Genomic DNA, 24,417 nt, shown 5'->3' on the forward strand with positions numbered 1-24,417 from the left:
CGTTTTCACTGTCTTTGTTTTAATGCAGGAAAATACTCAATCAAAAAATTAGTTTTAGGGGAAAAACAAGTGTCCCAATTCTGATTTTTTACCAGTCGTGAAGGTAGTTAAAGGAAGAGAAAAGGGTCCACCATGAAAGGAGAAGGGGGAGCAAGTACAGTAGTAGATGGATTTAGAGGGATTACACGAATGAGGGTGAGTTTGCCACATCACTTCCTAAGAAAGACAGTCGAATGACGTGGAGAGAGAAAAAAGCCCAACTCTGCATCTTTACTATTGGCTGGGAGGATTAACAAAGGGGTGGCAGCGGTGGACTGGCGGAGGCTTCAATGCAGCCAAAGAGAGGTGAGGGTCACTGATGCTCTTCCTGGAAGAGAGAATGCCGCCAGCGATAATGAGGGAAAGATGCCGCCGTGTTAGCGGCAAATCCGTTCAAGATGGCTAAATGAGCTTTTTTGACTTGAAGAAGAAGCCTTTAGGAAATCTTATCGAGGACTGTCAAGCCATTTTTTACTTCCAACCGTGACCACTGGAGAACGTTTTTTTGGGGGATTTGTTTCTTATCTAACGTGATCGACAGGATAACGAATTTGGTAAATCAACACTATCAATTTGTCATCTTTATTCATGTTTAAATGCAGATGAAGTCAAAATTTTTGAATGATCCCGCTGAGGTTGGCATCATGGTAGAATATATCAAAACAAAAATAGAGGACTGACAAATGAGGAATAGCATAACCCATTTTTTTTACATTTTCAGTGAGATTAATACGTTTATAAATCCAATTGAAAATGTTTTAGACCATGAAATAGAGCACAACTTTGACGTATCATTAAACTTAACCTACTTCAACCAGTGACAAGATTTTCAACTGTGAAATGATGCAAAACATTTATTCCGAATTGGAGAACATCATTCATTCATTCATCTGTCAAAATTTTTGGACGTTTACCACCGTCAATGACAGCCTACAGGTTACCATTTCAATGTACTTGCATCTAATGTTTTAATCAATGTTTTTTTTAAGGTAATTTAACCCATAAAATGACACAATGCTAACTTTTATTAGACATCAAGTTAATTTAAAAGGCTGGTATTATCCTGTTTCACAATCAAATCAAATTTCATTGGTCGCCTGTTGCTATCAATGAGTTAATTTTCATTAAGTAAATGACAAGAAAGTATGACACACTGTTCAGATGAACATTTCAGTGGGCCACATTTCCAAAGACACCTTTTTGTAGCAACAGATTACAGATTGACCGGGATTACTGACCACAATTCGGATCGGCGCTTTAGTCATAATTTCATCAAAACTCCCTGAAAAATATAATCTCTGCTTTTGTTATCTCCTTTCTTGGCGTCACACAGCTGTGGAGTCCATAATGAGCAGAAGGCCTGGGACTTTTCACCGTAAAGTCAAGGTCCATCGGAGAGGGACGTCCAAGATGGACGCTTTGAAACCTGATTGTGCTCGCTTCTGATTCTTCTTTTAACTTGAGGTGAGCGCATGTTTTCTTCGCAAGCGTCATCCAGGCGAGATAAACTACCACTAATAGTGATAGACGTCCAATATATTTGCACTAGGAGAGCTTTTCCCAATGCTCCAGCACCCCCGGCGACACTCACCAAGTGACATTGATTATGAGCAGATTCATTCACAAATCCAAACTCATTGAAATTGACAGCAAAAAAAAAAAAATGATATCATTAGTTCTTCATTACCGTAACACCGATGTATCATTTTTGGAGATTGAATTGAATTGAATCTTATTTTTGGAGATCAAATTGAATTCAATGGAATTTTTGGAGATTGAATTGAATTCAATTGAATTGAAATTTTGGAGATTGAATTGAATTTTTGAAGATTGAATTGAATTTTTGGAGATTGAATTGAATTTTTGGAGATTTAATTGAATTTTTGGAGATTGAATTGATTTTTTTGGAGATTGAATTGAATTTTTGGAGATTTAATTGATTTTTTTGGAGATTGAATTGAATTGAATTTTTGGAGATTGAATTGAATTAAATTTTTGGAGCTGGAGTGAGAGTTGAAGTTCTTTTGAGAATCCCACCTTGTCCCACCTGTATTTTTCTCTTTCAGCCTGGTAGGATTTTCCAAAGACCCAGTTCGATCATATCAGGCTTTTCCGTTCGGCAAGGCTTCTTCCTCCCCCTCCCACTTTTCTCCTGAGTCGAACCTTGGAAATCCCATCTTGTCCATTTTCACCTCCATCTGTTTGCCCACCCGTGCATCAACTTGACAGCATCTTCCATCCATCCACTCCAGCCCAATTCACCCACCCACCCACCTCCCCCGTTTAATCACTCTCCGGCGGTTACATCACATTCATCTTTGCCGCACAGTTTAATAAACCTGGCAGCTCCTCACCTCCCGACCCGCCTCCCCAGCGGAAGCATCTGCTCTCCCGTGCCCGGTTCCCCCCGCGACCGCCACACTGCGCGCCACCGCCGTCCGGGCCATGGCGGAGCGCATGTCGCGCCGCTCTCGCTCCCTGCTCTCCCTGACCTTGACCTCTCTGGCCCTGGCGCTCTCTATCCTGGCCCTGTGCACCTCCTACTGGTGCGAGGGTACCCACAAGGTGGTCAAGCCCCTCTGCCTGTCGCCCGTCAAGATGAAGAACTGCGGGCAGAACGACAGCGAGCCTTACACCACAGGTATGTAGTACTCTACATTTTTCGAAGAAGTCGTACTAGCCAAAGAATACGCAAAGAAATTTAAAAAAACAAATACAAAAATACAACAAAAAAATGTATACATATTGTGTATATATATATATACACATACAATATATATACATATATAAAATCCCATTTTTGCAGGATACAGTTTTTTCCATTTACAAGAAACTAAGGCCAAAAACTATGCATTAAAGTAATAATAACATAGACACAATTTAAACACAATTTGAGGGAAAGAAATATACAATATACAATTATACTTTATTTGTATTTTTGGGGGTATTTTTTATCTTTTTAATTTATCAGAAGCCAAGAATAAACATTATAGGCATTAAAGTAATAGTAAAATAGGAACAACACACAAAATTAGCACTTGTTAATGTAGCATATTATTTTTTGGGGGGGATACAAATTTAAGATTTGTCGTATTAGCTAAAGAATGTACAATGAAAAGTGGAAAAAATATAAGTTGCAATTGTCGCAGCCAGTTTTTTCCTTTTTCAGAAACTAAGACCAATTGGATACAATATATTAAAGTATCATAGGGAATTAGGTTTTTGGATAACTATAGCCTAAAATATTCCGAAAATAAACATAAGTCCACTTTACTTACTTTGTTTCATCACATAGTGTATTTTTAGAAAGAATATTACTTTTTGCATCCTACAATATATTGCTTTTTGCTGTTTGCCCATTTTTCCAGCATTTTTCAGCCTAAGTTCTTACTTTTTTTCCCATTTGATACAACAATTTTTCTTATATTTTAAAATATTTCCCCGCATTGCTGCGTATTTGGTATGATGACGTACTCCAACAATGTACATACTTTTAGTGCATGATAATTAGTACACGAATGCATCCTTCTAGTTAATCCTGATTACATTTATCGCAGATTTTTCCATCTTTTTCACGGCCAATACCTGGAATTAATCCACGCTGTTGGGTGTCAGGCTTATTTTATTGACACAAAAAAAGCCCCAGTGTCCTTGGTGTTTTTTTTTTTAAATCTTGTTTACCTATAGCTTGTTTTTAATTATGGTTGACTTTAAACTTTAATCTGTACTCAACCTTCACAGTTATTTCACCATTTTCCTCACCTACTCTTCATTTGGCGGCCATGTATGCTTCCGTTACAATTGGATTAAAGTCGTAAAGGATTTAAATAGGATCAAACTGTATGTTATGTACATGTGAAGAACGTACTGTATGTACTTGTAGCAATATACAGTGTCAGTTTGATATGATTTGATTTATGGATATCCTCCTGACTAATAGTAGTTGAAATTTGTCCTTTGTAGAGGACATTTGTAAACCTAAATATCTCCCAAACAGTGCATCCAATCACATTAATTCCTTTTTGAGCGCCATAGAGGACATTCAGAGCTTTCCTATGATACCAAATTTATTTTGCAGTACCGTATTTTCACGACTATAGACGCATTTAAAAGTCTTAAATTTTCTCCAAAATAGACGGTGCGCCTTATAATCCAGTGCGCCTTATACATGGAAAAAACAGAAAACGAAAAACCAGCACTGTCGGATATTAAAAAAAACACAAACGCCTGAACTGAAACAATACTGTCAAATATGCAGATGTCATCTTAGTTTACAAAATCTTCCATCATATAGCTCCTCCCCCACTGCAAGATTTTACACAAAAGAATCCAAAACATCAACAATGGCTGGCTCTAGAGGTGACTGTAAAGTAGTGAGTGCTTCATACCTGGAAGTCAATAGCAATTACCGTATTTTCACCACTATAAGGCGCACTTAAAAGTCTTACATTTTCTCCAAAATAGACAGTGCGCCTTATAATACAGTGCGCCTTATATATGTTAAAATGTAATTCATTGAGGGTGCGCCTTATAATGCGGTGCGCCTTATAGTCGTGAAAATACGGTACTCCAATTACTACTTCACATAGATTGGGGATTTTAAAAATAAATGTTTTTTCCTGGTAGTGCATATATTTTATCAGAACGACAAACATTGGCATTTGAGTGTTCCCATGTCCAACATCAAGTCCTCCATCCCCACACAGCCAAGCCCTGTCATGCATGTAAGCATCGCCCTACTTGTACGTTGTCCCACAGAGAGCCCGACCCAAAACCCTTTCAACCGCACGCTGTCTCCGGCCAGACGCGAAGAGTTGGCCAAGATCCGACAGAGGCAGCTGGCCAATGCCGTCCACTACATCTGGGAGACGGGCGAGGACAAGTTCGCCTTCAGATACTTCCATACCGGCTTTTGGGAAAGCTGCGAGAAACACAGTGACGGTGAGCTCAGCCGCTTCTTATTGTTTTGGCTCATATCGCCATTGACTCATATTTTATGGCGATATGATGGCGTGTTTTGGTACAAATTATGGATTAGTGTATTAGTTGTTGACAGAAACTCATATTATCCCCCCCGCAGTTGAGCCAATGCCCTCCTACCCGCATATGGTGACCTAAGATATGAATAAAGAGACTAATGTTAAAAATACAAACTTAATTTGCTAATTTTGTGAGATAGTTAATGGGATTCTATGTAAATACATTAATAAAATTAATTGGATTTTTAAAAAAAATGAAAAGCAAGTGATACTAAGAATAAATAAAGATAAATAAGAATAGCATTAGTTTTTCCTATTTGAATATATGTATAAAAAACAAAATAAATAAGCAATACAATAAAGGACAATGCTTATCTTTATACGAAGTATAGTGTAAAAATAAAGTATTCTCCCTCTTCCAATATTTAAATAAAATAAGAATAGTATTTTTTTTCCATTTGAATATGTATGAAAAAATAAACAATAAAAAATAAAGGACAATGCTTATTTTTTATGTGTAGAGTGTGTAAAAATAAAATATTCACTGTTTTCAGTAAAAAAGTAAAAATACAATGAAAGTATTTGCTCCTAATTACACATTTTCCTTCCTTTATAAAACTGTTTAAATGTGTGTATATGTACATACGTGTATCAATGTGTGTAGATATGTATATATATATATATATATATATAGTTATCAATTAGATAATACTTTCAGGTAGCTGTAAATTGCAATTTCATAATAAACTTCCATAATAACTATGACATAGCCCACAACAAATATAAGTCTGTGGCTAAAGTATATTTTCCATATTGTGACTATACTTTATTACACCCAAACAAAAAGATGTTCTCATCATCGTCTTTTTTTGTTAACAGGGGAGAAATGCAGGAGTTTTATCGAGTTGACTCCGGGAGAAACGCAAGGTGAGAACAATGCCTGGTTTTTGGAGTTGAAACACGAGAAAAGATGTTACCCAAGTCTTGAGCTTTGCTGTCATCGCCACAGGTGTGCTTTGGCTGTCTGTCATATCCGAGTTCACCTACATCGGTCTACTCGGCATGGGCTTCTTGCTCATGTGGCTGGAAGTGTTGTGCTCGCACAAAGAAATGCACTCGCTCAAAATCAGTGCCTACGCTGCCATGTGCACTGTACTCTCCGGTGAGAAACTTTAGAGGGATATTAGTGGACATATCCCTATATTCATCTCACTGTTCTGTCCCTATTTCAGGCCTTTTGGGGATGGTGGCCCACATGATGTACACCACCGTGTTCCAAATGACCGTCATTGTGGGCCCCAAAGACTGGAGACCCCAAACTTGGGATTACGGCTGGTCTTTTGCGTAGGTTCCTCACATTCACAACACAGAAAACACTCCATTGTATAATTCTTTTAAAAGAACCAATCGAAACACGGCGCCATTGGGATATGGGAGTACCCATAGAAAACCCATACAAGCCAGGGGAAAACATGGTTAACTACTTAAGAACCTAATTTTCCAAAATGTGCTGGTTCCAGTCTTTTCTTTGAAATGAATCATCAAAATGTGCACAGTTGGGAGACCAGAGTACCAATTGAAAACCCACACAAGCTCAGGGAAAACATGCAATCTCCACACAAAACTATGAAAATGAAGCACTAACCACTTAAGCACCTCATTTTCAAAAATATGCTTGTTCCAGGTTAACCTTTAAAATTAACCATCAAAACATTGGTCAATTCGAACACTGGATTACCCGTAGAAAAACCACACAAGCAATCTCCACACAAAACTGTTAAAATGAGGGACTAACCACTTAAGCACGCCATTTCCTAAAATATGATCATTTCAGTCTCTCCTTTTAATATGAACCATCAAATTATTGCTCAATTGGGACACTGGAGTCCCCATAGAAAACCCACACAAGCTCAGGGAAAAACATGCAAACTTCACCCAAAACTGTGAAAACGAGGCACTAACAACTTTGGAACCTCATTTACCAAAATATGCTTGTTCCAATCTTGCCTGTGAAACTAACCATCAAAACATTGCACAATTCGGACATTGGAATACCCATAAAAACCCACACAAGCCCAAGGAAAACATGTAAACTCCACACAGGAACTGTGAAAACAAGACGCTAACACTTATGAACCTAATTTTCTAATATGTGCTCGTTCCAGTCTGGCCTGGGTGTCGTTCAGCTGCTGCATGGGGGCCGCCGTGGTGACCCTCAACTCCTACACCAAAACCATCATCGAGCTCCGCCGCAAACAGAGATTGCGGCTGGAAGAAGCCAGGGCCACCGCCCGAGCCCCCTGCTACGAGGAAGTGGTCCGACCCGGCGGTGGCGGCGCGGGAGCGGGGGGCTTCTACTCCGTCAGCGGCCTGCTGCAGTGCCCCGACGGCATGATCGATGTGGCGTGGGCCCCAAACGGCAGTGTGGTGGGGGTGGGCAATGGTGACGTGCCCACACTGGTTTTAGTGGGAGGATGCGGACCGGAGGGCTGCGAAGACTGCGAAAGGGAGATGGACCAGATGGACCGGCCCTTGGATAGAGTGGACTCCCCTTGCTGAAGGATCTTAAAAATGGAAGACAAACTGGCAGAAAAGGTGAAAATAAAACAAAATATTGAACTCAATATGCATCAAATCTCACTATTGATTGATTAGTCAAGAAAATTATCTCCATTGACGGTGATAGACGTCTAATCCATTTTGACTGGAAATTGTCAATTTCATTGTCATCATAACATTTTTGCTCGTTTTTTGTTTTGTTTCCATTTTTAATGCAACACATGCTGGAAACAAAGCAGACAAACTGGGTGGGTCGATATGGGGGGGGGGCATAGTGAGATGGAAAGATTATAGAGATTTTGAAAAGTCTGCTCTCTGATGTTGAACAGAAGATTATGCGTGAAGCGCTAATCCACAGTTGGACGGAAAGACAGGCGAGGGAGGGAGGGAAGGAAGGAGGGAGGGAGGGAGGTTAGGGAGTAATGGGAGAGAGAGAGAGAGGAGGTTGGGGGAGACGGCGAAGGGGTCAGAAGGAAAGTTGGAAAGAGGAGCTGGCAAGAAAGTCTAGGCAAGAATCACTATGGTGCTTGTGGCCATGTACTTTCATGGGAATTGTGCACATTTTTTTCAATTAAATAAAATTGAAAGCTTTTTTTAAAATTCATTTTATTAACCAGAAACAGCACTGATAAAAACTATATTTCTACAGAGGCCGATATGCTAACCACTTGGCCACGGCGCTACTCCAATTTAAGTAAAAAAATCTTGGATGGGCAATTAATATGAATTCATAATAATGTGTTTAAATTAAAATACATCACAATTCTGTAAAAGAGCGAACCAGATTCCCATTGATGTAGAAAAATGAAACAAAATAACAACACGACTGAACAGAATAAGAAGGAATTAATCAATCTCGCAATTAAAGTATCTGCAACTATCGATTATTATATATTATAAGTGCTCTACCATTCAATAACTAATCTAATTTATATTCCTATTATCACAAATAGCACATTTACAGTCACATAATATTTTTTTGGGCTGTACAAATGAATAAACCATACGCAATATTCACTTAAAATTGTACTTTTGTTTCTATTTTTAACATAAAAAAATGAAAACAGCAACTCTATTTCTTATATCTACGTTTAATTATAACGCATCATTAAATCCAGTAACTTCACCCCACAAAAATATGAATTTTGCTTCTATTATGTGTAAACTTAACTTTCATAATTTATGTTGGCATACAGTTATACATTTTTTTGTTGACATTGCAGTTTTTAAGTCCGGTTTTGGTTCCATATACCTTATTTGAAAAACAGTAGAAGAAAATGACATTTTATGTAACTTAATCAATAAGAATATTTACACAACAACAACAAAAAACGACGATTTCAAAAGCAGCGCGAAAAAATAGCTGACTTAACATTACTGTTTCATGGGTTCATAATGGATGAGTTTCATGGCGTTGTCATTTTCAATCACTCCTTTAATGAACTCTCCTTCAGCCAGTCGCTCTGTAAATATCAAAACAAACAAACAAACAAACAATTGACTTAAGCAAGAAATCCGTTCTTATCTAATACGCATGCAAAGCAAATGAGTCCATTGAGGTTAGAAGCAAGCTATCGTGCCAAAGCACAGGTGGATTTGTTCTTACTTTTTAATGTTGTGCCCAACAATTGTTAAATCTAATCTCTGTGCATGTGTCGGAACAGCTGTCGAGGAAAGGTAGCACGCAGATAGATATTCACCCCTCTTCCTTGTTTATACGCGGGTCAGTTAGAGTTGATACTTGATTCACAAGAGATTACGACAACAGCAGTCTAGTGTTATCTTTGTTCTCATTGGAAAAGGATATTCGTCCATCTGATATGGATTGGAAAGTCACTGTTTTCAATTGTAATATATATTTTTTAAATTCATATATGGCAAGGGTCTCCAACATGCAGCCCATGAGCCAATTTCAACCAATGGGACAAGATTTTGCGGCCCTCTTTTGATATAATATGGTTACAAACAATGTTCCCTCTAATTTTTTGATGGTCTGGGCAGAAAAAAAAACCTCCCTGAGGGCACTGAGTACCAGTTTGAATGACATCATCATTGCTCGCTATGAGCACAGCAATATCACACTTGCCATAAGCAGGTGCATGTCAATGTTCCCTCTATTTTTTTATGTAAAGTATGCTGTAAAACACAAAAAACATAAGAGTGGACAGAGCTACTACCATTGGCAGACGTGTAAACGGCGCCATCATGGGGAAAGGGGTAAAATAATAAAAGTAATTGGGATTTTATTTACTGCACGCCATATGATTGCTGCTGCGCAGAGAAGACGAGAGTAGTGAGCAATTACGCTTAGAGGGAACATTGGTTACGAATATTAGTTTGAATCATGCTCACCATTGTCTTTCTTCTCAAAGTAGGCCCACAGTTTATTGGCTCGCTTCTCAGGGGTGTTCTCATCCTGCGGTAGTTTGCTCTGATCCTCCTTGGGGATCAGCTTGAAGATGGCCTAGCAGTGGGTAGAATGGAAAAAAACTGCATCAATTTGTCAGAATCTAAATCTAAAGTTTAAGTCATATTTCTATTAAATTTTGTTTCTAGTTATGCCCACATTAAATAAACTCAAATTTTGAAGGTATACCGTATATTCCAGACTATAAATTGCATTTTTTTAATACTTTGGTCAGGTTTGTGACTTGATTATATCATTTCACATGTTATTTTTCAAGTGAAAAAAAATCCCCCAGTACTATTTAAAATAAGCCTTACCAATGATAGAAATACAATTCATTAAACCTATCCTGATTGGCTGTGAACGTTAATTTTTCATAGCCTTTGACGATCACCCCTCCCAGTCAAAAGAAATTGGACGTCCAGCACGGTTAATGGCACCCAATGAGTTAAGACGTTAATTAAGACTGTTAACTCTCCACTTGATGTCCTCGTACTAATACACCGTCCACTACTACTTCCCATAATCCTCATAAACGCTATTTATGACGCTCTACTTGGCTCTGGAGAAAACAACATCATGACAAAGCAGACTTGCTGACGGCCATCAAAATTCTGCAGCTCACGACGCTGTCAAGGCAACGTACGACAGCCTTACACGTGTGTGTATGTGTGTGTCCCACTTAGAGATGGGGAAGCACACTCATCTGCCATGTTTAAAACACCTAGATTAACATGGATTAGAGCCAAGACTCGGGCCGAGCGCCAAAGAGCGAGATTTCCTCTTACTTACGGCGTTCTCGCCTCCATTTTGGCCTCTCTTAAACTCCTTGTCTTGGATGATTCGCGATAGCAAGAAGTAGGATTGAAGTTGCTTTTTATCCACTTTTGGAGAATATTAGTAGTCAATCTGTAGCACGTTTGGAATAGAAAAAAACTACTTTTTTTTTTACACGGGATTATGTAAACTCAGAATATGTTGGAATGGATAAAATCTAATTGAGATGCATTACGGTATTCATAAAATTGTGTACTATGTCCGAAAAATCTGGTAAATTGTCATTACATTTCACTATGAAATTTGTCCCTTTACTTTTATTGGCAAAATACTCCTCAATTCCATCACCTTTAAATAAAATCCCAAATCTAGCCTTGTAAAAACCCAGTTTTTGGATTTACGTACTACCCTGAGTCTGAGGGTATACCACCAGGCATCCATTTTACCTGGCAGATTTCCGTCACTTCTGTCTTGTTGATATATCCATTCTTGTCCACGTCAAACAGCGAGAAAGCCCACTCCAGCTTCCTGGTGGTCTTCCCAGTGGAAGTCATGTGAAGAGCGATGATATACTCCTTGAAATCCAGCGTACCGTCATCGTTAGTATCGAAAGAACGGAACACGTGGCGGGCGTAGCTCTTGGCGTCGCTATCCGGGAAGAACCGGGCGTAAATCTGCTCAAATTCCTCTGGGGTGATGCGTCCCGACGGGCACTGCTTCTGGAAGTTCTCGTACCACTGCCCGATTTCGTGCTCTGTAAACTTGGTGCTCAGTTTCAGGTCTTCCAGGATTTCCTTGGACAAGGCGCTACTTGTGCTATTCCCCATGGTTGGATTTACTAAGTGTCTTAGAGTCGAAGCGTTGTTTTTGTCGGGTTTCTGATGGCAGGCTGTCACATATATAGATCCAAGTGGGAAACCCTGTAGGAGGTCAAAGTGTAGTCCTGATACAATATTCTTTTCTGGAAAATGGTCAAAGACGCCAAAGAAGAGAGGAGATGTCGCCTATGGGTGTGCACGTTGAGCGTGGCGGCAGCGTACGTGATAAGTTGGTGGTAAGTAAGTAGGGCAGGGGGGAACCTATCTCCTAATGTGGGACCAGGGTAATTCTGTTAATACGGGATTTAAGGTGGCTGAGCTTTTGACTGAAATGAACCTCTTTGAAGACGCTGTTTCAAAGAGCAATATTGTTTGCGTCCGACTCAATTTCTTGGCCTATCGCGCTTCTGTAATTCTTGATTTGTGTGATATGTCATTTCGGGATTTGACGTTGATGTCCCAAACTACAGTTTAGGGATTATTCACAGGTTTCTTCAATGTTCTTCAGTTGGCCAAAGGCTAAAATTGATAAATGCAACCTTTTCCTCACTTTTTTTGCCTTATAAAACTAGCAAAAATGTGAATTGATCTCAGTCTTTCCTGAGGGATACAAAAAAAATGATATAAAGAAATGATTCGGCAATTAAATGCTTTTGTTGAGGCCTTAATTCCACATTTTAAAAACACTGAATTGCACGTGCCCATTCTTTTGCTTGCAGGATTGACTTTGTGCCATAAATATTCCTTGAGAATCCATCTATTGGATTAGCCGTGCCCTGCCCTGTCCCACCCGATCCAACGCTTAGCCAATTACCATCACCGCCATCATCTCTGGACTGTTGCGGCCAATAGTATTAGCTGGACCCACTAAGAGAGACAAAATCATGGTGACATATTACCTCTGACCCAGACTTGAGCAACTTAAAAGTAAAAAATAAAATTAAAAAAACATTATGTAGACCACCCCACGTTAGCACTAACATTAGTGCTAATGTTCAGATTAGCTCTAGTAAAATTTACTGAAAATTAGTGAACAGATTTTCACATGTTGTCTTTGCAACTCAAAACTGTCAATAATTCTACAAATCTTTACTTAAATAGTATCTATTTTATTATCTTTATCATCTATTTGCCACAGCTGCTAGCCAATGCTAACATCAGTAGGTCCTGAAATGCAATCACATATATTTCAGCACAGCATTATTAGTTTGTTTTAAGCCATTTTTAAATGAAACCTAACCAAGTTTTGGCTATATATAAAATACACCATATTTCATGTTTTATCATGTAATTTTCAGCTATTAACAGATATACCTTGCTCAAATATTTTAGGACAACTATTACTGGTGCTAAATGCTAATTGATGCTAACATAATTGTAAACATCACAATGCAAGATCCCTTTTAAAATGCTACGTAACACAACAAGCAATGGAGGAGATGAAACTAAGTGGAATTATTCCTTTTTAATAAGAAAATAGATGTTGCACAACAAAAGTATAAATGATAACAAAACATGGTCATTAAGAAATGCTAACATGTGTACTTCAACTTGATTTATCGTCTTGGGTTAAAGAAAAATTCAATTGCATACTTAGTGGTGGGCTAGCAAGGCTTTTTGTTTGCTTGTTTTAGTACTGACAGTTTCAATTATTGGCACTTCGATAGCTCGCTGTGTCTAAACATTGCTGGCATGCCTACGATAAGCAAGAATGCTTGTTTGCATAAAAATGACGTAAGAAAAAGCCAAATAGTTAGGGGAACTGAAACAATGCCTTGGCGGGACCCCATTCCAATGTTGAGAGTGACAAGAACTCAGTACAGAGGAAGGGAGTAGCTCTTAGATAAATATCACTTAATGGTTCATAATGACGCTTAATGACAGACAACCGTTTCCTCGTGGACGCGAGGAAAGACAGGAACAAACAAAAAAACACGGCGCCCGCCGACGACAATCTCGACAAGAGTCGCCACCATCTTGGGAGGCCTTTGCTTCTGACGCATTTGATAAACTAAGCCCTTTCAAGTCGCTTGCATTCTTTTTGCCACACGTTGGTCGAGAAGAGAGGCCAATTCACTTTTAGACCCATCTGGACGCCATTTTTTTTCGGGATATTCACACAAAGGTGAGTAAGACTAAATAGTTTTAGTTTTAGGAATCATTAAAGCTTGCTGAATACGATTGGCTGTTGAAAAGAATTTCATTAGCAAGGGCATACATCTGAGTACGTCATAGTTTTTAATTTATAGGCAATTTAAATGCTGTTGGTTGGTATACAAAGTGTAAAATAGTGCGTTTTATTGTTTTTGTGAAATTGGAAAGGTGTATTCAGATTAACCAATTTATGTAATTATACTATAAGTATAATTTGAAACACATTTCATTGGGAGTTGTGAAAAGTGGGAATGAAATTGCTTGTATCTATTGTATATTTGCACATAAGGTAAAATTTTCCAACCCAAATTCCAGTTCAAACCTTGTTTAATATATATATATGTGTATGAATTTAAAAATATACATATTCAATTTAAACAATTGAAAGACGACAGATTTCATTTTCCATCTGATGAATGGTCAATTTTGCTGCAAATATTCTTTAATTGTTCATCTGTCATTCTTTCATCTTTTGACATTTATTCCTATAAGACGTGCCTAAAAAAATTGAAGAGTGAAAAATTGAAGAATTGCTCGATAAAGCCAAAATCAATTGAGTTTTATGGTTGTGTATATTTATGGTTCATATACATATTTATTTTAGGTGGAACCAAGACAAAAAAAGCTTCAACAATAACTACCCCCATGGAACCCCTGGATGCTTCCACTCTCTCAGCTTCAGCTGTGTCCTACGACCCGAAATCTGAGGTCGTGACCTTGCCCGGAGGCGTGGTGTCTGTGGCGGGCATCGCCGTGGTAACTGGTGGCGTGGAGTTGTCCTGCTCCTCTTGCATGCTGGCTTTTGGCTTCTGGGGCACGCTCATCGGCTTCAGCTGCGTAGGCGTGGGCACGTGGGACCAGCTTAATCACTTTAGCGGTGGAACCTCGCACTTACTGGCGCTTGGACTGGTCATCCTGGCCTTGAGTTTTGTGGTGGTGGGGGCCGTGGTGGCCTTCCATGTTCTGAGCAAGAGAAGGAGGAGGAGGCGGAGAGAAAGGCATGATGGCAGGGAAGTGCTTATGGCGGAGAATGTGATTAAACGGCTCACTGTGTAGTTAACAGATGAGAAATCCATTTCATGAAACATGATCAACTACATCATATTCATCACAGAGCCTAATTAATGTATTCATGAGAGAAGATCAGGCCAAATTGAACTTGCCATTTGCTAGTCTGACCGATTAATCACAAGCTAGGCAAATGCTGACATTCCTGAAGACTAAAAAAATAGTTAAAGACTAAAATATAATGAGGCTAAATAAATAATCTACATCAGCACACATACTCGAACCTAACAAATGAGGAGAAATGATATTTTGCCTTTTTCAAATCACATATTGTACTAAAAATATTGTTATTACTACTGATTGACTTCCATACTGCTGATATCTTTGATGTATTATTCATTATTGCATTACATTTTAGCATTTCAATGGATGCTGTTAATGAAATCTCGAAAATAAAATATGGTTTTCTTTCTTATTCTTATTGTTATCTTTGTTCAAAAAAATGAAATGTGACACCTGTATCAATTAAAAACTAAAGGTTAAACTGTTTTTTCATTCGTGCAAGCTCAGTGGCATTTAACAATCTTGTGGTTGGTCCTTCAGGTATGCCAAGTATTTCCACAGTCAGGTATCAGCCTTCCACGAACCTCACGTCACATGACAGACCGCGTGGTCACGTGTCTCCGTTCAAGTTTCAGGAACTTTTTTTTCGCCTTCTAAAAACACCATCACCCGAGCCCCGCCTTTTGTTCACTCCTATTGGTCACCGCTCAGAAATACTCAAATCTGATTGGTGTGTATGGGTAACATGACAGGCGTCAAGCATAAGCCACACCCCTTTCTCCAAACTGCCTATGTACGGCGTAATTGACACTTTTCCCCCCACCAACAACGAATAAACGAGCGAAAGTTGCCTGTCTATTGAAGAAGTGTAATAAAAGATCACCGAGGGTCCGACGTTTAAGGTGAGTTTGTTGAAAAACAACGCCTGATACACGGGTTTGCCTTCTCAGGTGTCTCCTGTCAGTCACGTTATTTCTTCATAATGTCTTGTTTAAAAGTAGAACCTTTAGCTTTTGTGTGCTAGCCACAAATGTACAGTTCCCGTGAATGTTGACGTTGCAAATTCGGTGCAGTCATTTACATCTTTACCGACGTGGATTTTATTTATACTTTCACATCTGCGTTGGAGGAATTGGTAAACACGCACATGCTGCATTGTAAATCATAAATGCAGTTTTAATTTTTAACAGAACACGAGTTTCTAGTCGTAATTGCCAAAAAAAAGCTGAGGTCAAATGGTGCGTCTTGGAATTACCGGCGAATGGTTAATTTACCATTTTTTTTTACACACGTGAACTCATCTTTTTTGTACTGCATTTTGCATTGTGATAACTCAAATAATGTATGTAGTATTTGGAAAGTTGTTTTCCCTGCAAAACTTGTGATCAAACAAGAATACACGACATCCAGTCAAATGAGTGCTGTATTTTAAGTTCAAATAACTCCTACTCATTCCCTTATCTATTTTCCTTTGTTCCAGTCTACAAGGATGCCATCCCTGTCAAGCACAAGCGGAACATGACGCTGCAGAAGATGGGTGCTGCTGCAGTTTGGCCTATTATTCCAAAACCAGATAGATTCCATGGAGTTGTAACCTCACTCTGAGTGGGCACTGTACTAAAAAGCTGATGGAGTACAGTGAGAGAGTGTTGTGTGCAACAGGTGAACTGGAGCTGGATCCCAACATTGTCAGCGAGGAGGCGGGAAAGCTGTATTCCGAACTGCAGGTAACATTTCTCGTGTGTGTTTTTTTGTGTGCGTGTGGTAAATTCAATCTAATGCTTTATTCTATTAAACAGACGGTTATTGAGGCCCACGGTGAGGGTGTGGTGGAGTCCTTGGTACCCATTTTTGTGTGGGTATTGGAAGTCCTTGCTAGCTGCAAAGCTCAGCTGAGAGAAAGAGAAGATGAGGCGGCAAGTGAGAGAGCTGAACGTGAGGGCCTGTTGGAGCGATACCAGGCTGAGAAGGTGCAGAGGAAAGAATGTCAAGAGGTACAAAAATAATAAAATAAAATATATATTTTTATCTAAAAAAATGGGAGGAAAAAGTTCTTTTATTTCTAACATTTGAATCTTTATTTGTACTTTTTCATCATTTTTACTTAAATTTTTATGCCAAAAATGTTTTTATAAAAAATGTTCATTAAAATGTCAAAATTTACTTTGAAATTCGCAAGTGGAAGTTCTTCTTTGGTGCTGAATTGAGTGGAAATCAGCACCGAAGAAGAATCCATATTTCACCATAGAAGAAGAATTACGTGCTGAATAATATAAGTTAAAAGTTATATTATGTTTTTCTTTTTAAGAGGTTTTTGGAGCTTGATGATCAAATAGAGCAAGAAAGGAGAGCTATGAGAGGTAGGGAAAAGGAGCGAGAAAGCAGAGAGAAACGTTTGGAAAAGAAAGCCAGGGAACAAGCGGATCAATGTGAGTACAATAAGGATCTTGAAGTACGAATGTTTCCACCTTTCGAATAATTATTGTTGTTTTTGTACTGCAGTGGTGGCCTTGGAAGAGCAGAAGTCGGCTTTGGGTAGAGAACTGAGTACGTTGAGGCTGACACATAACAAGGTAAGATAAGGGTCAAATTGTTGTATAAATTATCCACACACATCCACATTGAAAAATTATTTATTGTTGATCTTTGTTTCATTTAGATGGCTCACTCCTATCGAGAGCTACTAGAAAAGAGGAAGGACTCGGAAAGATATTCGCCCTTGAGGTTGTTTTTCATCATTACTTTATTGCAGTCTTATTTATCACCTGTTCAGCTACATTGAGCTGCTGTTAGTCATTCAAATGACTTTAAAACAAAGTTTCTCGGAAAACTTTGTATTCATTAAAATGGTTTTTGTATTCTTTCAAATAGTAATGTCAGCGTTTTCACAAAATTTGCTAAAAAGATTTAAGTTTGGTGGAAGTTTACATTGATTAAGCAGTATGGAAAATGAATGAATTGTAAATACCTATTTTCTAGATAACTGTTGCCTAAAAACATAACAAATAGTTGGTGGAAGGATTGAAAGAAAAAAAACATGTGCAATTTATAGTCCGGACAATACGGTAGTCATCATCTTTAAAAATATGTTACAATAGATTGCAGTACGGGAAATGAATGAATAGTAAATATCTATTTTCCAGATAACTTTTGCCTGAAAACAAAACAAACAGTTGGTGTAAGGATTGAACGAAAAAAACAACATTATGTGCAATTTATAGTCCGGACAATACGGTAGTCATCATCTTTAAAAATATGCTACAATGGATAAATCTTAACTATTCAACATCTTCAGGAATCGCTCACTGAGCAAAAATGCTGAAGTAACCCCCAAAGAAGTCTTGTCAGATACAAATGCTCAGGTAAATCTTAATTGGCGTTTTCATTTTCATAATAAAATTCAACTTCTATTAATGAATGTGACATTTTACTTGCTTTAAACAGAACCTCCACTCCAACTCTGGTGCTCTCCCTTTGGAAGATGTAAAAACCAAAGAAGACAAGGTGATGGATATTATCAAAGCTGCCTCGGATCAGTTTGTCAACGACATCATTAGCTCCACCCCTGAGCTGAGAGGTTTCCACAGCTCTTGGGACGATGCAAGGTAATTTATTTGAAAGCTTTAGGTGCTATAATTTGGATAAATGGTGTCCGCTAACCTCCATTTGACATGGGTAGCGCCCCAGCAAGACCAAGCACAGAAACATCCGATACCAGCTTGGAGGACGAGCTCAAAAAAGATGAGTCGGAAGAAGAAAACGGAGGTGGACCGCAGGAGCCTCCCAAGGAGAAGGAAGGTAACGAGCACGAGGATGAAGACCTGGAAGAAGACGGCTTGGAATGGGAGCTGCGCAACACAGACTCGGTTTTCTCCGAGCTCTCGGAACTGAGTCAGGATTTTGTGGAGAGTGTCGACCAAGGGGCTAGCGTCAGAGGTAATTACTTAAAACCTCCACATGGGGTAAACTCCTCTTTGTGGCAGGTCATGTCGCTTATGGTTTAGCTTGGAAGTCTGGTAACCAATTTGATGGCCTCATGTTATTAAAAACACTACAAATTAAGGATTTTTTTTTAGACATTTTTAATGGGGGTGTAAAGTATGATACAAAAAAATTAACTGGCATTGTGTCAATTTTTAAGGGCACCTCCTCATTTAGTAGCAGTGTTAAGACCTCAGCATTTTTTGGTTAAAATGTAGTTTTTTTTTATTGTCTCAATATGTGGCTTTGAAATAATAATTAAAAAAAACATTATGTTCCATTACTGTTCCATTTTAAAAGTGGGATTGGTAAATCAAATGCATTCAACATAGTGTGAAACATGAAAATTTAATTTTGCAGGCTTCATAAAATTATCTGGCCCTCAGGCCTTGAATTTGATAACTCACCCTGCCAACTTTTCTTCAATTCTTCTCTTTTTTTTAGGCAGCGCTGACCAGTTTGAGAAGATTCTTGCTGAGTATGAAGAATTGAAAAACACCCAGTGAGTCCTGCATGGGATTTAATCTGACCTTGAGAGACAATGGTTAAACTTTCCCCCTTTTTTGCTTTTGTTTTTCTAGTGAAATGGTGGAAGCTGCCCGCAAGGCACTGATTTCTCGGGTCATGGAGCTGACGGATGACCGCTCTACTCTGAAACTGGAAGTGGCTTCGCTTCGGGAAACTGTGTCGCGAGTCGACAGCAGGATAAAGGAGCGAGAGGAGGAAATGAGGAGGTAAAAGGTGTCTGTGTGGGGCGGGGTTTAGTGGATTATTCAAATTTTAGCTGGTGATTCATATTGTACTCATGTGGACATTTTTTTTTAGACTTCGAGAAGAACTGGAGGAACATCAATCAGCAGATTCTCCTGTAAGAACAGATTTCTGTTTTGTAAAATTGTGACTGCCCTGGTGTCATTTAACTTATACTTTGGTTAATCCAATGATACAACAGTAACCAATATTTCCAATAGTTTTCAATTGTTTTGATAACACATGATACAAAAAAAAGTTTAGGTTAAACTTTAGTTAATCCAGTGATACAACAGTAACTAATATTTCCAATAGTTTTCAATTGTGTTGCTAGCACACAGTACCAAAAAAAGTATAGGTTGAAAGGTTGAAATTTTAAGTTATCCAATTTTACAATCGCGGCTATGTCTGGTCTACATTAATCGTGATATTCGAGGGATTACTGTACTTCCCTGTTAACCATTTAACAGCATTAATCTTTCCATTCAGTCCTCATTATCTACATCCATGCGGCATTTCACTCGCTCAGAAATGGCTCGCGTGGTCATGGAGAAAAACCAGTACAAACAGCGGCTATTTGAACTGCAGGAGGCAATGACGCAAAGTCAAACACTCAGGTACGGAATGTTTTTCTGCTATTTTCTCTCTAAATTCAACATTTTACAGAGCACGACTCAGTATCTCCCCACCAATTCACTCTGCGTGTCCCCTTCTTTACCTCTTAGGGCAACAAAAGAAGAAAGGCTCTCTGAAGAGAGACGGTCAAGCCTTTGGTCTAAGTAAGTTCTTCGAAATAGATCACGTCCTGACAGAGAGCAGATTTAACTTCAATGTCCTTTTATTTTTCCTCATTAAGATTTAATCGTTTTTTTGGCCTGAGCAAACAACCGTTAATTCTACCACGTACAACTTTACCATCAGTCCATCTACCTCCTGTGCCGCTATCTCAACAGAGACAAGAAGTCAATTGTAGCCAGGCAGAGTAAGTTTGTGGCCAATGTCACTGACGGCAATGGACGTCCAATTCATGAAGTGATAGAAAAACTTTGCTGCTCTCATGTGTTGTTTCCAGATTATCTGCCGCTGCAGTTGCATCACCTCGTGCCAGAAGGAGAGAAATTTACAGAGAAATTCGCTCTCACGTGTGGGGAACACTAGGAAAGAGACAGCTGCATGGATGGAGTGTCCCATTGGCTAACACTCAGGTATTGGGGAAATACTTTAACGTCAACTTGATTTCACATGGGCCGTACCATTTTAGATATAATATTTAGTGTTTTTTTATTTTTTATAAATGGATTAAAAGTCCGGAATATTCAGTTTTTTAGAGATATAAAACAATGTTTATTTTAGCTTTTTTATATATATATTTTTAGATTTTACAAAATGATTTTTGAACTAAAAACACAGAAAAAAATGATTAAAAAATTACAATTACTGATTTAAAAGGGGAAAAATCAGGAAATTTAATATACATCTATACTCTTCATTTTAATTTGATCCTAAAACAGAAAGTCGGCACTCATAATTTACTTCCCCGGGCCACACAAAATGATGTAGCAGGCCAGATTTGGCCCCCGGGCCACCACTTTGACTCGTATGTCATAGAGTAAAAATGTACTTCTCTGTAGGAATCTCAGGAATCCGTCCAAGAGCCACAAGATGTTCCAGTCTTAATGCAACTCAGGCTTCTAGACCAAAGAGACTCCACTGCAAAGGTACTCTTAGTGAACTGTGAAAAAAACATATTTAACCCAGGTGGTGTCAAACTCATTGACCGCCATTGCCAATGATAGATGCCCAATTCATTTAAATTGCTATTTTCAATGAATTTTCTTTTTCTTTTGTAGCTGAATTGTGCCGTGGCAGTCCCACCTGATATCTCAGGCGAGGCAACCGTAAGCTCATCACACACACACAGATTCAGCTAATCTCATTTTAATAACATCTTCTCCAAACTCCATCAGTGCTCTGTGTGGGTCGTTTCTGGCCCCGCCTCCAACAGCAGCGTCTCAGTGATTGACCCCGCTCGATCCAACACTGTCTTGGATCAGTTCAGCCTCCCCCCCACTGCTCCCGCCCTCTGCATCTGTGCCGTGCCCCCCGTCGGTCAGTTACTTTTGTGTCTTTTCCCGCCCTTTCCAACATTTTACTGGAAACTAATTAGCGCCACTTTGGCTGGAATTTTTTTTCCTCACGTGTTCCTGTTTTTGTTATGTCAGGGGACTCTCCAGGAACTGTATGGATTGGCACTCAGGAAGGAAGGTAAATGTATGCTGAACAAGCAATTCTCTTCATTCTTTCATTTAGAATGAGCATGTTGAGTTTTTGAATAACTGCACATTAAAGTTTTATTCTTTTGACTCTTTTTATGTTTAAATTTCCCAATGGTCACTTAAAATATCATTATTCTGTTTTCCAGTATAGTGATACACTCGGCCTCAGGAGACAGAGGGTTATGTTTGCACTCGGTTTCCCTCTCGGAAAGTGTTCATTCATTAAAGTGAGTGCAAGTTTATTGATGTATTTTTTGAAAGTAAGTTCTTATTGTATGAATTATGGATTTTTTTTCCTCTCAAATGTTGTCATTGGACAGATACACCAAAGGTCACGTGATAGCTGGTTTAGGCGATGGAACTTTGGCTTTCTTTTCCAGTACTTCAGGTAAAATATCTAAGCAAATTAAGATTTTTTTCATATCTTTTCAGAATTGGAAAAATGGGAGGCTTCAATTCTGTTGTTTTATGGTACTTATCAATAATAAGTAATAAACTATTAAGAGCTTGATTACCACACAGAAAAATCAGTGGTAAAATTCCTATCATCTGATTTATTTGTTATTTACTGAATATTCACATATTTTATTGAAATACAAAAAAATAAGATTAGTGGAAATATAAAACTATTTTCAAGCATTCTTTTGTATTAATAATTTCAGTAAATATACAGAGAAACTGCAGTTTTCGTATTTTGCATATTCATTAAATACATTTTGAAGGGTATGGTGTAGAATGTATTTAAATTCTGCAATACAATACTTCCAATACATTTACTCTGTCATATTTTGTTGATTGACAGGTGGTTGGAACCTACACTCACATTCATTGATGCCCCTGGGATCAAACCCTGTACAGCCTATTCGTTGTTGCCTTGCTAAAGGTGGGCGTATGTGGGTTGGATATTGGAACAAAGTTCATGTGATTGACATTAACAGAAGGAAGGTGGAGGTAAATAGACAGAATGAGTGTTTGTTTCATTTCTGGTGCCAAAAATCAAACTTACATGCTTTTTTTGTTGTTTTTTGTAGCATGTTTTTCCAGTCTCAGAGCGCAGCGAGCAGCAAGTTCGTTTCCTCTGCGCTGAAGGAAATGGCGTCTGGACGTCATGTAGACTTGACTCCGTTCTCAGGCTTTTTGACTGGGCAACATGGCGCCTGCTTCAGGAAGTGGATTTTTCTGCTCTGGTTACCAAATCTTTAGGTGTGTGTAAACAAAAAGAACATATATTGTAAGGGTACCACTATAATTTTCCATCTACAACTCCAGGCCCTGCTTTCCTGACACTATCGCCTCTTCAGATAACCTCGCTAGCTGTCATCTCCAGCCGACTATGGGTGGGCATGGCAGGCGGGGCGATCATCTCCATCCCTTTGTCTATCAGTAAGTGTCCTGATGTAATAATAATTGATGGTTTCATTCACTTTGTGCGATTCCTATTGAGTGATGAGTTTATCATTCACAGCATCTGAAGCAATTTCCATCCCATATTGTTCTCCCGCAAGTGCCCAGCTTTGTTACCATGGACACCGGCAAGCTGTCCGCTTTATCATTGCTGCACCAGGTAATGATTGCTTTAACCCTTTCAGGTACCGTGCTCACCGTATTTTTTCCAAAGTTGACACGCAAGTGTCTACTTTTAGTCAATAAAAAACTTAAATATCAGGAATTATTGTCCGTTTTTAAAAACACATCAATATTGTATTTTTTAATTTTTTTATCTAAATAGATAAACTAGATAAATTTAGCTTTAAGTGATATTCTATCAATTTCTAAATGGATTTACAATTATAAAAAATATAATCACATCAAAAGCCTTTATTATCAGGGGCTTTTGATTTGATTATATTATTTTTTTATAATTATAAATCCATTTAGGAATTTATAGAATATCACTTAAAGCTAAATTTATCTATTTAGATAAATTAAAAAACTTAAAGCATTTGATTTCACTAAGAAATTAAATGAAAAATCATAATTAGTGCATGAAAGTGTTAATGCCATATACGTTTTAATTGCTTTTACGGTAACTGATGTAATAGATTATCACTTTTAAGTTACATTTCTTTTTTCTTAGGATGTTTGATGGCAACCGCTGGCAAAGAAAAGTTTACAAGCTCTCAGCTTATTCTTAGTGGAGGGGAGGGATACATCAACTTTCGTATCGGTGAGTCAAAAGAAAAAAACACAATTGTGACTTTTCATGACTGATTTTTCTTCCAACCTTAAGGAGACGACGAGGGCGACGGATCATTGGAGTTGTGCCAGGCGACGCCCCAGCGATTCGAACGTAGTCATATGATCATTTGGCAGAATTAAGCCACGCCTTAATTCTCAGTTACACTTTATTGGGCATGTGTATGCATATTTCTTTGAAATACATTGGTAATGAGCTCAACACTAGTACAGCCTAACAGCATACGATATCTATTTATTCCTATGGTCTTCGTTCTTTTTATGGGGGTCTGATTTTAGAAAAATATATTTTAATGTCATCTCACAAGCCAAAGATGCAATATTTAAATACAGTTTTGCATATGGTTCAACTGATGTGTATTTGGAATCATTCTTGTACATAAAAAAAACATTAATATCTCAACTTCTTT

General features: G+C 38.4%; 4 protein-coding genes across 4 annotated transcripts; 3 read left to right on the plus strand and 1 right to left on the minus strand.

Annotated features, from left to right (window-relative positions):
* Positions 1 to 234: 234 nt before the first annotated feature.
* LOC144199282 (germ cell-specific gene 1-like protein) lies at positions 235 to 7,642 on the plus strand. Its single transcript, XM_077720802.1, has 8 exons — positions 235 to 593; positions 1,373 to 1,503; positions 2,106 to 2,680; positions 4,798 to 4,980; positions 5,898 to 5,945; positions 6,028 to 6,180; positions 6,251 to 6,362; positions 7,184 to 7,642. Exons 3-8 carry the CDS (start codon positions 2,485 to 2,487, stop codon positions 7,575 to 7,577), a joined length of 1,086 nt encoding a protein of 361 aa, XP_077576928.1. The 5' UTR covers positions 235 to 593; positions 1,373 to 1,503; positions 2,106 to 2,484; the 3' UTR covers positions 7,578 to 7,642.
* A 1,196-nt stretch (positions 7,643 to 8,838) lies between these two features.
* On the minus strand, positions 8,839 to 11,825 carry rcvrn2 (recoverin 2). Its single transcript, XM_077720749.1, has 3 exons — positions 11,208 to 11,825; positions 9,930 to 10,041; positions 8,839 to 9,040 (listed from the first exon to the last, which is right to left on the minus strand). Exons 1-3 carry the CDS (start codon positions 11,586 to 11,588, stop codon positions 8,952 to 8,954), a joined length of 582 nt encoding a protein of 193 aa, XP_077576875.1. The 5' UTR covers positions 11,589 to 11,825; the 3' UTR covers positions 8,839 to 8,951.
* Positions 11,826 to 13,157: 1,332 nt separating this feature from the next.
* Positions 13,158 to 15,216, plus strand: LOC144199378 (uncharacterized). Its single transcript, XM_077720975.1, has 2 exons — positions 13,158 to 13,704; positions 14,338 to 15,216. The coding sequence occupies exon 2, from the start codon at positions 14,379 to 14,381 to the stop codon at positions 14,787 to 14,789; it is 411 nt and encodes a 136-aa protein (XP_077577101.1). The 5' UTR covers positions 13,158 to 13,704; positions 14,338 to 14,378; the 3' UTR covers positions 14,790 to 15,216.
* Positions 15,217 to 15,550: 334 nt separating this feature from the next.
* LOC144199210 (C-Jun-amino-terminal kinase-interacting protein 4) lies at positions 15,551 to 24,278 on the plus strand. The gene is made up of 28 exons (XM_077720694.1): positions 15,551 to 15,706; positions 16,285 to 16,531; positions 16,604 to 16,798; positions 17,113 to 17,233; positions 17,307 to 17,377; positions 17,464 to 17,528; positions 18,100 to 18,166; positions 18,249 to 18,409; positions 18,484 to 18,740; positions 19,230 to 19,287; positions 19,367 to 19,519; positions 19,611 to 19,653; positions 20,025 to 20,152; positions 20,261 to 20,314; positions 20,392 to 20,517; positions 20,608 to 20,740; positions 21,167 to 21,253; positions 21,386 to 21,433; positions 21,503 to 21,644; positions 21,758 to 21,800; positions 21,958 to 22,038; positions 22,132 to 22,199; positions 22,614 to 22,762; positions 22,843 to 23,014; positions 23,081 to 23,194; positions 23,277 to 23,375; positions 23,889 to 23,978; positions 24,042 to 24,278. Exons 2-28 carry the CDS (start codon positions 16,433 to 16,435, stop codon positions 24,128 to 24,130), a joined length of 2,913 nt encoding a protein of 970 aa, XP_077576820.1. The 5' UTR covers positions 15,551 to 15,706; positions 16,285 to 16,432; the 3' UTR covers positions 24,131 to 24,278.
* Positions 24,279 to 24,417: the final 139 nt, after the last annotated feature.

This window comes from Stigmatopora nigra, chromosome 7 (genome assembly GCF_051989575.1).
Source record: "Stigmatopora nigra isolate UIUO_SnigA chromosome 7, RoL_Snig_1.1, whole genome shotgun sequence".
In the NCBI taxonomy this organism is placed as follows: domain Eukaryota; kingdom Metazoa; phylum Chordata; class Actinopteri; order Syngnathiformes; family Syngnathidae; genus Stigmatopora; species Stigmatopora nigra.

Excerpts from the sequence above, each read along its gene's own strand:
- LOC144199210 (XM_077720694.1), top strand. The coding sequence starts at position 16,433 with ATGGAGTACAGTGAGAGAGTGTTGTGTGCAACAGGTGAACTGGAGCTG. Across the intron at positions 20,741-21,166 it reads TCCCATTGGCTAACACTCAG|GAATCTCAGGAATCCGTCCA; the intron begins GTATTGGGGAAA and ends ACTTCTCTGTAG. Across the intron at positions 22,039-22,131 it reads GAAAGTGTTCATTCATTAAA|ATACACCAAAGGTCACGTGA; the intron begins GTGAGTGCAAGT and ends GTCATTGGACAG.
- LOC144199282 (XM_077720802.1), top strand. The coding sequence starts at position 2,485 with ATGGCGGAGCGCATGTCGCGCCGCTCTCGCTCCCTGCTCTCCCTGACC. Across the intron at positions 2,681-4,797 it reads CAGCGAGCCTTACACCACAG|AGAGCCCGACCCAAAACCCT; the intron begins GTATGTAGTACT and ends GTTGTCCCACAG. Across the intron at positions 6,181-6,250 it reads CATGTGCACTGTACTCTCCG|GCCTTTTGGGGATGGTGGCC; the intron begins GTGAGAAACTTT and ends TCCCTATTTCAG.
- rcvrn2 (XM_077720749.1), bottom strand. The coding sequence starts at position 11,588 with ATGGGGAATAGCACAAGTAGCGCCTTGTCCAAGGAAATCCTGGAAGAC. Across the intron at positions 10,042-11,207 it reads AAGTGACGGAAATCTGCCAG|GCCATCTTCAAGCTGATCCC; the intron begins GTAAAATGGATG and ends ACCCACTGCTAG. Across the intron at positions 9,041-9,929 it reads CTTTGAGAAGAAAGACAATG|AGCGACTGGCTGAAGGAGAG; the intron begins GTGAGCATGATT and ends TGATATTTACAG.
- LOC144199378 (XM_077720975.1), top strand. The coding sequence starts at position 14,379 with ATGGAACCCCTGGATGCTTCCACTCTCTCAGCTTCAGCTGTGTCCTAC.